The 12,412-nt window shown below is 47.8% G+C and overlaps 1 protein-coding gene across 1 annotated transcript; it reads left to right on the top strand.

Moving 5' to 3' along the window:
* The first annotated feature begins 9,228 nt into the window (after positions 1-9,228).
* On the top strand, positions 9,229-10,408 carry LOC121541984 (claudin-4-like). The gene has a single exon (XM_045208176.1). It carries the CDS (start codon positions 9,309-9,311, stop codon positions 9,942-9,944), a length of 636 nt encoding a protein of 211 aa, XP_045064111.1. The 5' UTR covers positions 9,229-9,308; the 3' UTR covers positions 9,945-10,408.
* The last annotated feature ends 2,004 nt before the right edge of the window (positions 10,409-12,412 follow it).

Genomic DNA, 12,412 nt, shown 5'->3' with positions numbered 1-12,412 from the left:
TGATTAAATAGTTTTTTTTCCCTCATCAATCTACACACAATACCCCATAATGACTAAGCAAAAACAATTCTTTTGAGATTTTACCAAATGTGTAAAAAAATAAAATTAAAAAAACATACCTTGTTTACATAAGTATTCAGACCCTTTGCTACAAGACTCCAAATTGAGCTCGGGTGCATCTTGTTTCCATTGATCATCCTTGAGATGTTTCTACAACTTGATTGGAGTCCACCTGTGGTAAATTCAATTGATTCAACATGATTTGGAAAGGCACACACCTGTCTATATAAGGTCCCACAGCTGACAGTGCATGTCAGAGCAAAACACAAGCCATGAGGTCGAAGGAATTGTCCTTAGAACTCAGAGATAGGATTGTGTCGAGGCACAGATCTGGGGAACGGTACCAAAAAATGTCTGCAGCATTGAAGGTCCCCAAGAACACATTGGCCTCCATCATTGTTAAATGGAAGAAGTTTGGAACCACCAAGACTCTTCCTAGAGCTGGCTGCCCTGCCAAACTGAGCAATAGGGGAGAAGGGCCTTGGTCAGGGAGGTGACCAAGAACTCAATGGTCACTTTGACAGAGCTCCACAGTTCCTCTGTGGAGATGGGAGAACCTTCCAGAAGGGCAACCATCTCTGCACCACTCCACCAATCAGGCCTTTAAGGTAGAGTGGCCAGACGGAAGCCACTCCTCAGTAAAAGGCACATGACAGCCCGCTTGGAGTTTTCCAAAAAAGGCACCTAAAGACTCTCAGACCAGGAGAAACAAGATTCTCTGGTCTGATTAATCCAAGATTTAACTCTTTGGCCTGAATGAAGCATGGTGGTGGCAACATGTTTTTCAGCGGCAGGGACTGGGAGACTAGTCGGGATCGAGGGAAAAATGAATGGAGCAAAGTACAGAGAGATCCTTGATTAAAACCTGCTCCAGAGCGCGCAGGACCCCAGACTGGGGTGAAGGTTCACCTTCCAACAGAACAACGACCCTAAGCACACAGCCAAGACAATGCAGGAGTGGCTTCAGGACAAGTCTCTGAATGTTCCTGAGTGGCACAGCCAGAGCCTGGACTTGAACACGGTCGAACATCTCTGGAGAGACCTGAGAATAGTTGTGTAGCGACGCTTCCCATCCAACCTTACAGAGCTTGAGAGGATCTGCAGAGGAAAATGGGAAAAACTCCCCAAATACAGGTGTGCCAAGCTTGTAGTTTCATAGTTGTAGTGTAGTGTTTTTGCTTTGTCATTATGATGTATTGTGTGTATATTGATGAGGGGAAAAAACTATTTAATACATTATAAAATAAGGCTGTAACGTAACAAAATGTTTAAAAGTTCAAGGTGTCTGAATACCTTCCGAATGGTCTAACAAGACAGACAAAGTCTGGGTTTCATATCCTCTTATAGTATAAATAAGGATAAAGTACCCTTCCCTCAGAGATAAAGGACTCTTTCCTCTGGGATAAACAACCCTTCCCTCAGGGATAATTAAAATACCTGTCACGATCGTTATGAGAAGTGGACCAAGGCGCAGCGTGATAGGCGTACATACTTTATTTAGTGTACACAACACGAACCAAAACAACAAAACGATATGTGAAGTCCTAGGTCATACAACAAACCAAACGGAACAAGATCCCACAAAACTAAAATGCCAAAAGGCTGCCTAAGTATGGTCCCCAATCAGAGACAACGAGCTACAGCTGTCTCTGATTGGGAACCACCCTGGCCAACATAGATATACACGATCTAGAACGAAAAACATAGAAAACTAAACAATGAAAATCCACACCCTGACTGAACATTTAAGAGTCCCCAGAGCCAGGGCGTGACAGTACCCCCCCCCCCCCAAAGGCGCGGACTGCGACCGCGCCAACCAAACACAAGAGGGTAGGGGCCGGGTGGGCATTCCGCCTCGGAGGCGGATCCTGCTCCGGGCGTGACCACCACTCTCTCTCCAACCCCCCGTAGCGCCCCTGATCTGGTCTGGACACCGGTGGAGCGGATTGCTCTGGCTCCGGAGTGGAGCAGCTGCCCGGTTCCGTACCAGGCACCGGTGGAACAGGCACGGGCCATGCCGGACTGACAACGCGCACCACTGTCTTGGTGCGGGGAGCAGGAACGGGCCGGACCGGGCTGGTGACGTGCACCACTGGCTTGGTGCGGGGAGCAGGAACAGGCCGGACCGGGCTGACGACGCGCACCACAGGCTTGGTGCGGGGAGCAGGAACAGGCCGGACCGGGCTGGCGACGCGCACCACATTCTTGGTGCGGGGAGCAGGAACAGGCCGGACCGGGCCGGCGACGCGCACCACAGGCTTGGTGCGGGAAGCAGGAACAGGCCGGACCGGGCTGGCGATGCGCACCACAGGCTTGGTGCGAGGAACAGGAACAGGCCGGACCGGGCTGGCGACGCGCACTACTGGCTTGGTGCGGGGAGCAGGAACGGGCCGGACCGGGCTGGCGACACGCACCACAGGCTTGGTGAGGGAAGCAGGAACAGGCCGGACCGGGCTGGGGATGCGCACCACAGGCTTAGTGCGAGGGACAGGAACAGGCCGGAGCGGGCTGGCGACGCGCACCACTGGCTTCGTGCGGGGGAGCAGGAACGGGCCGGACCGGGCTGACGACGCGCACCACAGACTTGGTGCGAGGGACAGGAACAGGCCGGACCGGGCTGGCGACGCGCACCACAGGCTTGGTGCGAGGGACAGGAACAGGCCGGACCGGGCTGGCGACGCGCACCACTGGTTTGGTGCGAGGGACAGGAACAGGCCGGACCGGGCTGGCGACGCGCACCACAGGCTTGGTGCGAGGGACAGGAACATGCCGGACCGGGCTGGCGACGTGCACCACTGCCTTGGTGCGAGGGACAGGAACATGCCGGACCGGGCTGGCGACGCGCACCACTGCCTTGGTGCGAGGGACAGGAACAGGCCGGGCTGGACTGTGGAGACGGACTGGAGGTCTGGAGCGGAGAGCTGACACAACCCGTCCTGGCTGAATGCCTATTTCCACACAATCTGTGTGAGGCATCAGCACAGGACGTACAGGGCTGTGCACTCGTTCTGGCACTACAGCACGTGGCACTGGCGCAGGATATCCGGGACCGAGGAGGGGTACTGGAGGCCACGAGCGTTGAGCCAGCACACTCCGTCCTGGCTGCATGCCCACCTTAGCACGACACGTGTGTGGTGCTAGCACAGGACGTACAGGACTGTGCCGGAACACTCGCGGCACAGTACGTGGCTCCGCATAACCCGGATCCTGCCCAGTCTCACGCTGCCTAGCCTGAGTACGGGGAGTTGGCTCTGCTTTACCTCTAGGCTCCACCAACCCCCCTTCCAGGCCCCCAAACCTGGTGGCCTCCTCTCCTAGTCCGCCGATTCGTCCTGTAGCTGCCTCCAGCAGCCCCGTCGTCCACGCTGTGTGCCCCCCCCAAAAATTGTATTGGGGTTGCCTCTCGCGTGTCCGTCGTAGGCACAGTTGGCGCCGTTTCTCCTCTCCTGCCTGGGCATTTACTTTTGCCCATGGCCCTCTGCCCGCGAATATGTCCTCCCAAGACCACCATTCGCCCACCTGGGACATCGCCAACTTCTCCTGTTTGGCACGCTGCTTGGTCCTCTGGTGGTGGGATCTTCTGTCACGATCGTTATGAGAAGCGGACCAAGGCGCAGCATGGTAGGCGTACATACTTTATTTAGTGTACACAACACGAACCAAAAGAACAAAACGATACGTGAAGCCCTAGGTCATACAACAAACCAAATGGAACAAGATCCCACAAAACTAAAATGCCAAAAGGCTGCCTAAGTATGGTCCCCAATCAGAGACAACGAGCTACAGCTGTTTCTGATTGGGAACCACCCTGGCCAACATAGATATACACGATCTAGAACGAAAAACATAGAAAACTAAACAATGAAAATCCACACCCTGGCTCAACATTTAAGAGTCCCCAGAGCCAGGGCGTGACAATACCCTTCACTCAGGGAGAAAGAACCCTTCCCTCAGGGATAATTAAAAGACCCTTCCCTCAGGGATAAAGGTCACTTCTCTCAGGGATAAAACACTCTTCCCTCAGGGATAAAGTACACTTCCGTCAGGGATAAAGAACTCTACCCTCAGAGATGAAACACCCTTCCCTCAGGGATAATGTACCCTTCCCTCAGAGATAAAGGACCCTTCCCCCAGAGATAAATAAAGGACCCTTCACTCAAGGAGAGTTAAAGGACACTTCCCTTTAGGGATAAAGGACCCTTCCCTCATTGATAAAACACTCTTCCCTCTGGGATAAAGGACCCTTCCCTCTGGGATAAAGGACTCTTCCCTCAGGGATAAAGTACTCTTCCCTCAGAGATAAAGGACCCTTCCCCCAGGGATAAATAAAGGACCCTTTCCTCAGGGATAAAACACTCTTCCCTCAGGGATAAAGGACCCTTACTCAGGGATAAAACACTCTTCCCTCTGGGAAATAGGACCCTTCCCTCAAGGATGAAGGACCCTTCACTCAGGGATAAAGGACAAGGTGGAGGACCCAAACATAGGGCTCTAGTAAAAAGTAGTTTACTATGTAGGGAAAAGGGTTCCATTTGTGGCGCACTCAAGGACAGGTGTTCACAGGAACACAAAGTAATGACTCAAATCAAAGCAGCATCAAGTAGACGAGTTCATATTCTTTATAAAGGATTGGCTGAGTTCAGGGACATGTATGTTGGCTATACACTGCCTTTCTTTGTCTGTCTGTCTGTCTGTCTGTCTGCCTGCCTGTCTGTCTACATACAGTGGGGAAAAAAAGTATTTAGTCAGCCACCAATTGTGAAAGTTCTCCCACTTAAAAAGATGAGAGAGGCCTGTAATTTTCATCATAGGTACACGTCAACTATGACAGACAAATTGAGAAAAAATAATCCAGAAAGTCACATTGTAGGATTTTTTATGAATTTATTTGCAAATTATGGTGGAAAATAAGTATTTGGTCAATAACAAAAGTTTCTCAATACTTTGTTATATACCCTTTGTTGGCAATGACACAGGTCAAACATTTTCTGTAAGTCTTCACAAGGTTTTCACACACTGTTGCTGGAATTTTGGCCCATTCCTCCATGCAGATCTCCTCTAGAGCAGTGATGTTTTGGGGCTGTCGCTGGGCAACACAGACTTTCAACTCCCTCCAAAGATTTTCTGTGAGGTTGAGATCTGGAGACTGGCTAGGCCACTCCAGGACCTTGAAATGCTTCTTACGAAGCCACTCCTTCGTTGCCCGGGCGGTGTGTTTGGGATCATTGTCATACTGAAAGACCCAGCCACGTTTCATCTTCAATGCCCTTGCTGATGGAAGGAGGTTTTCACTCAAAATCTCACGATACATGGCCCCATTCATTCTTTCGTTTACACGGATCAGTCGTCCTGGTCCTTTTGCAGAAAAACAGCCCCAAAGCATGATGTTTCCACCCCCATGGTTTACAGTAGGTATGGTGTTCTTTGGATGCAACTCAGCATTCTTTGTCCTCCAAACACAACGAGTTGAGTTTTTACCAAAAAGTTCTATTTTGGTTTCATCTGACCATATGACATTCTCCCAATCCTCTTCTGGATGATCCAAATGCACTCTAGCCAACTTCAGACGGGCCTGGACATGTACTGGCTTAAGCAGGGGGACACGTCTGGCACTGCAGGATTTGAGTCCCTTGCGGCGTAGTGTGTTACTGATGGTAGGCTTTGTTACTTTGGTCCCAGCTCTCTGCAGGTCATTCACTAGGTCCCCCCCGTGTGGTTCTGGGATTTTTGCTCACCGTTCTTGTGATCATTTTGACCCCCACGGGGTGAGATCTTTCGTGGAGCCCCAGATCGAGGGAGATTATCAGTGGTCTTGTATGTCTTCCATTTCCTAATAATTGCTCCCACAGTTGATTTCTTCAAACCAAGCTGCTTACCTATTGCAGATTCAGTCTTCCCAGCCTGGTGCAGGTCTACAATTTTGTTTCTGGTGTCCTTTGACAGCTCTTTGGTCTTGGCCATAGTGGAGTTTGGAGTGTGACTGTTTGAGGTTGTAGACAGGTGACTTTTATACTGATAACAAGTTCAAACAGGTGCCATTAATACAGGTAACGAGTGGAGGACAGAGGAGCCTCTTAAAGAAGAAGTTACAGGTCTGTGAGAGCCAGAAATCTTGCTTGTTTGTAGGTGACCAAATACTCATTTTCCACCATAATTTGCAAATAAATTCATTAAAAATCCTACAATGTGATTTTCTGGAATTGTTTTCTCTCAATTTTTCTGTCATAGTTGACGTGTACCTATGATGAAAATTACAGGCCTCTCTCATCTTTTTAAGTGGGAGGACTTGCACAATTGGTGGCTGACTAAATACTTTTTTCCCCCACTATACACAGAAGGTCAGTAGAAATAGAACAGTTGTTTACACTCTATGGGGAGATCTGTAAAGGGCAGATCAAAACAGAGAGTCAGTGTATAGCCAAATACATTTCCTTAAACCCCTTGGATCGTGCTGAGGAATATGAGACCCAACACACACCAACACAATATATTTCATAATATCCCTGGGTGACCCTACTGCAATAAAGGAGCTGTAAACAAAAATACAACACTGTATGCCGTTCATCCCTAACTTTTTCATTTCTACTGAAAATGACTTTACGAACAGAACCAGATCAAAACTATGTCCTTGTAGTTCCTCACTACTCAGACACAGACACCAATAAGGAACTAGGTAGAAAGTCATAATTACGTCTGCAGCTGTGACCAAATGGGGAAAAAACAGTTAGGTTTAAATCTAAATCAGTTGATATGAACAGATAAACCAATTTCTTTTGCCCTTTTACAGGAAACCATAGTGAGAAATTAATGAAGCAGATGTGAAGTTGAGCGTTTATGGTAAATAGGTCAGGCTGGTGTCTGCGTTCGATAAGAGATGTCAGGTGTAAACTTGGCCTAGGGTTGGCAGGACAGAAACAGAGAGGAAGTGATGGGTGTGAAAACAGCAAGTAACTTGCACACAGCTGTCATGGGGCCCGTCCCGACTGATTCTGACAGTTGTTTTTACCCAAATGTGTTAGCCACAGCTTTATAGGGTGTTTACATTTCATAATTGCCTGAAATAAAATAAAAAATTAACGCACATGAATAATTTTAGCAATTCATTTATAGGGGAAATGTCCATTTTGGGGGGTAGGGGGTCCCCTCAAAGGCATTTTGAAATGGGCTCCCAAATCGCTAAGTCCACCCTAGCTTACATTGGCGATGATGGAATCGTATTTTTGACCCACTAACATCTGGTTTAGAACTCAGAACACGTACGTACTACCTAGACCATGATAAGACCTTGGCCCAGTCCAGAAACAACCCCGGGGTAGGAAGAAGCACGAGGTTCCACCAAATGAAGTCAGGAGACAGCACAAGAGTTGCAATTTAATTAGAGTAAATAATAATGGAAAAGCAGTTTAATTTGGTGGTATTTCCACCACCCATAGAAACATCCTACAAGTGCCAGTGTGGGTGCAGGCTTTTGTTCCAGCCAGGCAGTAACACACCTGATTCAACTGATCAAAGTCTGCATTGAAGACACATATTACCCACGATCTCCATGCCCATCAACATGCACTTCCTGGAAGAACGAGGATGTGACTCAACAAACAGATTCCGGAACAGTGGAGATGTTATACTTCCAGAGAAGATCCTTGATTCTACAGGCCTACAGCTTCATTCTTTGCAATCAAAGTTCTAAAACTGCAGATTGTTCAACGTTCTTTTCTCAAAGATGTTTGTTGCAGAGTTCTTCTGTGATACTAGAGAGCCCGGCCAGTCAGAAGCCCAAGGGCGCTTGACGTCATCTGCTGCCATGGAAACACAACCTGTACAGATGTGGTGAAGTGTGTGGTCGTTACCGTGTGTGAGGAACTGGTGAGCTTGTTTCTACCCCAACTGTTTTGTTGTTCCCCTGGCAAAAGTAAGCAATATTGCAATATTGCACAAGCTCCCCTAAAACTTTTTGAAGACTAATTCTGTGCACTTATATGGAGAAACACTGGGCTATGGTAACATAAGATCAGATGAGATACCAGTGATGGAATTTAAGTGAGTTGTTGAGTTGGGAATGTCTCTCTTAAAGCAGTAGCAGCAGCAGCTGCACCAGACTATGGTCCCAACCACAATAAAACATAAACTCCTCTATGACCTTTTGCAGACAGAGCTGTTAGCAAGAGGTTGATTGAGTTGTTCTTGAGTCTGTCTGGTTCCTCTTGAAGATGCAGCAGCAACATATGTTCCCTCCTATCAGGAGCATGGAGGCGGACCACCTATTGAATTGAGCCAAGTAACCCAAAACACTTGCCTGCGCCCATGCCCAGGAGCAGGGCGGCCGCCCCCCAGCCGAAGTACATTAAGGCCCCCAGCTCAGTCTTCCCTCCAATCCTAGTGGAGGAATCACTGATGATTGAAATGGCTTCTCCACACAGTCTAAATTAACTGAATATTTTAACACAATATGTCATGAACTCCCCTTTGACCTGTTAAAGAGAAGGTGGAACAATAACTATGTTGCTTTCACACCTATCTAGTCCCTTCTGAATTCTAACATTGAACAGATAGGATAGAGGCCATTTTTCATCATAGAATTACATGTAGAATCACAATTATTGGATCCCTATGGTTTTTATAACAAGAAGGTACAGCTTCTGGACAGAGACATTAGTGTGAGGTTGATTTAGTCGTTGTCGAGTCTGGGTTCTTCCTCTTCAAGGTGCTGCAGCAGAGTATGGTCCCTCCTATCAGGATTATGGAGGCGGACCATCTACAGAATTCAGTGGAAAAGAATATATACTCCCTCCAGTATTCTGGAATATTCTGTGTCAAGTAATAGACCAAGAAGACAGTGGTGAGTTGCAGGATACCAGCTACAGCACTTGGTCCCAAAGATGGACCCCATCACTCCTAGAGCTCCCAGGATGGTGGAGATGGAGGTGATCTTCAGTATATCCATCCATATGTCCCTATATGGGCCCAATAACCTGACTGGTGAACGAAACCACTGCAGGGGTTGGTTTAAAGATATTAGGTCAGAGAGAGAGAGAGAGAGAGAGAGAGAGAGAGAGAGAGAGAGAGAGAGAGAGAGATGATAAAACTCCTCCCTATTACGTCATTTTTTCACAGTAAACCCTATAAGTCAGAGACGTAGAGGAGGTAAGTTATTCACTGTCAACATCTACCCTGTCCAGGCTATACTCTCCTGTCTCTATATCTCTCCCTCCATAAGCTCAATCTGTCCATTCTACCAGGGCTCCATCAGGATGGTGTCGGTTGGGCTACAGACGCTGGGCACGGCCCTGGCGATCGTCGGCTGGCTGGGAAGCATCATCATCTGTGCTCTGCCCATGTGGAAGGTGACAGCCTTCATCGGAGCCAACATCATCACCGCTCAGGTCATCTTGGAAGGGTTATGGATGAACTTTGTGACCCAGAGCACGGGACAGATGGAGTGTAAGGTCTACGACTCCCTCCTGGCCTTGCCCCAGGACCTGAAGGCCGCCAGGGCTCTGATCATAATCGCCATAATCGCTGGCGTGTTCGCCATCCTGCTGGGCATCGCCGGCGGGAAGTGCACCAACTTCGTGGATAACGAGAGGTCCAAGGCCAAGGTAGCCATCGCTAGCGGAATCGTCTTCCTCATTGCTGCCCTTCTGGTCCTGGTCCCTGTCTGCTGGTCGGCCAACACCATCATCCGAGACTTCTACAACCCCCTTTTGGTCGAGGCCCAGAGGAGGGAGCTGGGAGCCTCACTCTACATCGGCTGGGGCTCCGCAGGGCTGATGATCCTGGGCGGGGCGCTCCTCTGCTGCTCCTGCCCCCCCAGCGATGAGAACCACGATGTCAAGTACTTCAAGGCTGCTAGCTCCGTGGCTGGCAGCAGCAAGGCCTACGTCTAGAGGGTTAGACACACCACAGACCAGACCACCCCAGACCAGCACCAGGGGATGAGGGGATGGACAGCCTGCCTGGTGAGAGGACTGAAGGGAGGTGGTGTTGAAATTCTCCAGGTTGTTCACTGTGCTGTTTTAATGTTTTACTGAAGCTTTTGCCACATTCTTTGCACTAATGAAGTTTCTCTCTTGTGTGAATTTGCTGATGGAGTTTTTTTGCTTTTACTGTCATGATCGACTATGGTCCCAAAGTTAAATATAAGGGTCAATGTATGAGTGTGTTGGCTAAAGTATGTACTTTTCTAGTTACTGTAAAATTTGATGTCAGTTACTGTGCAAATCATTTAGTCAAATGTAGCAGAATCCTTCTCTTGGACAACAGAGAAAAAGTCTACAATCAAGTATCGTAAAAACAGAATTCCACTCAATCTTGAACACACTGTTATCATTATTAAAGCATGTTTTTGGACTCTTGGCCTACAGGTGTGTGGGTTTATACATTTATTCACATTTATAAACTGCCCAGATGAAATGATTCAAACAGCACCAGTACTTACTTAGTCATATACTACCACATGCATGTCTGAGGTTTGCTTCACAGCCTGGCGTGCCAGGACTCTAGACACCTGACTGGTGAATGAAACCACTGCAGGGGTTGGTTTAAAGATATGAGGTCAGAGAGAGAGAGAGAGAGAGAGAGAGAGAGAGAGAGAGAGAGAGAGAGAGAGAGAGAGGAGAGGAGAGAGAGCTGTGTGCGTGTAATTCCATACCTATATGAGATGGCAAGGTGAAGCTACTTTATGCATCTCAGATCTACATGATGTGCCTAGAGTGTGATTGATGGACAACCCCCCTCGATTCTGCCATATTGCTTTCACCTATCCATTCCTATCAGATCTGTGAAAGGGAAGTAACTTAAGCAGAAGGGGGGTCCTGTTTTCCAGCCTTGATCTTATTCAAAGAACTCACTGCCAAGCATCAACTAATCGGTGTCTGTATTTTTGCAAGCCAAACACCATAACCCAATCAGTCTTCATGTTTTTCCTTATTCCTTAGATTTACAGCAGGAGCCTATTGGCTATCTGGAAAATCAAATGGGGGAAATTGACACTTAATTCTGCCTTATTTACATAAGTATTCAGACCCTTTACTACGAGACTCCAAATTGAAGTCAGGTGCATCCTGTTCCCATTGATCATCCTTGAGGTGTTTCTACAACTTGATTGGAGTCCACCTGTGGTAAATTCAATTGATCCATATTCAAGGTCCCATAGCTGATAGTGCATGTCAGAGGAAAAACCAAGCCATGAGATTGAAGGAATTGTCCTTAGAGCTCCGAGACAGGATTGTGTCGAAGCACAGATCTGTGGAAGGGTACCAAAAATTGTCTGCAGCATTGAAGGTCCCCTAGAACACAGTGGCCTCCATCATTCTTAAATGGAAGAAGGTTGGAACCACCAAGACTCTACCTACTACTACTAAGTGGTCCCCTAGAAGGCATTTTGAAATGGATTCCCAAATCGCTAAGTCCACCCTAGCTTACATGGGCGATGATGGAATCGTATTTATGACCCACTAACATCTGGTTAAGAACTCAGACCACGTACGTACACTCTAGACACCTGACTGGTGAATGAAACCACTGCAGGGGTTGGTTTAAAGATATTAGGTCAGAGAGAGAGAGAGCGAGTGAAAGGGAGGAGGAGAAGGAGAGTGAGCGAGAGAGGGGGCAATGGTGAGAAGGAGAGAGCGAGGGGGGGGGAGAGAGAGAGAGAGAGAGAGAGAGAGAGAGAGAGAGAGAGAGAGAGAGAGAGAGAGAGGTGTGTGTGTGTAATTCCATACCTATATGAGATGGCAAGGTGAAGCTACTTTATGCATCTCAGATCTACATGATGTGCCTAGAGTGTGATTGATGGACAACCCACCCTCGATTCTGCCATATTGCTTTCACCTATCCATTCCTATCAGATCTGTGAAAGGGAAGTAACTTAAGCAGAAGGGGGGTCCTATTTTCCAGCCTTGATCTTATTCAAAGAACTCACTGCCAAGCATCAACTAATCGGGTGTCTGTATTTTTTTCAAGCCAACCACCATAACCCAATCAGTTTTCATGTTGTTTTTACTTATAAGGCCGAATTACAGAAGGAGCCTATTGGCTATCTGGAAAAACGCACAGAGGAAATTGACACTTAAGACACTTTGAGAGTATGAATAAAATACAATCTATTAAATTAAGAATGTCCAGAAACTGTATCTCAGATCCACACTTTTCCAGTCTGTTGTAATTCCAGGCATGGAAGACTGGGCCTCATAGTATACACCAAGCAGAGGGGGAGAAAGGGGGGAGAGAAGGAAAGAGTACGTGGTAAAGAAAGAGGAGATGAAAGAAGAAGAAAGATACTGAGGGAGAGGTAGAGAGAGAGAGAGAGAGAGAGAGAGAGAGAGAGAGAGAGAGAGAGAGAGAGAGAGGGAGA

This window comes from Coregonus clupeaformis, chromosome 27 (genome assembly GCF_020615455.1).
Source record: "Coregonus clupeaformis isolate EN_2021a chromosome 27, ASM2061545v1, whole genome shotgun sequence".
Lineage (NCBI taxonomy): Eukaryota > Metazoa > Chordata > Actinopteri > Salmoniformes > Salmonidae > Coregonus > Coregonus clupeaformis.
Note: the sequence above shows the minus strand (reverse complement) of the source record. Positions and strands in the feature narration are given on the sequence as shown.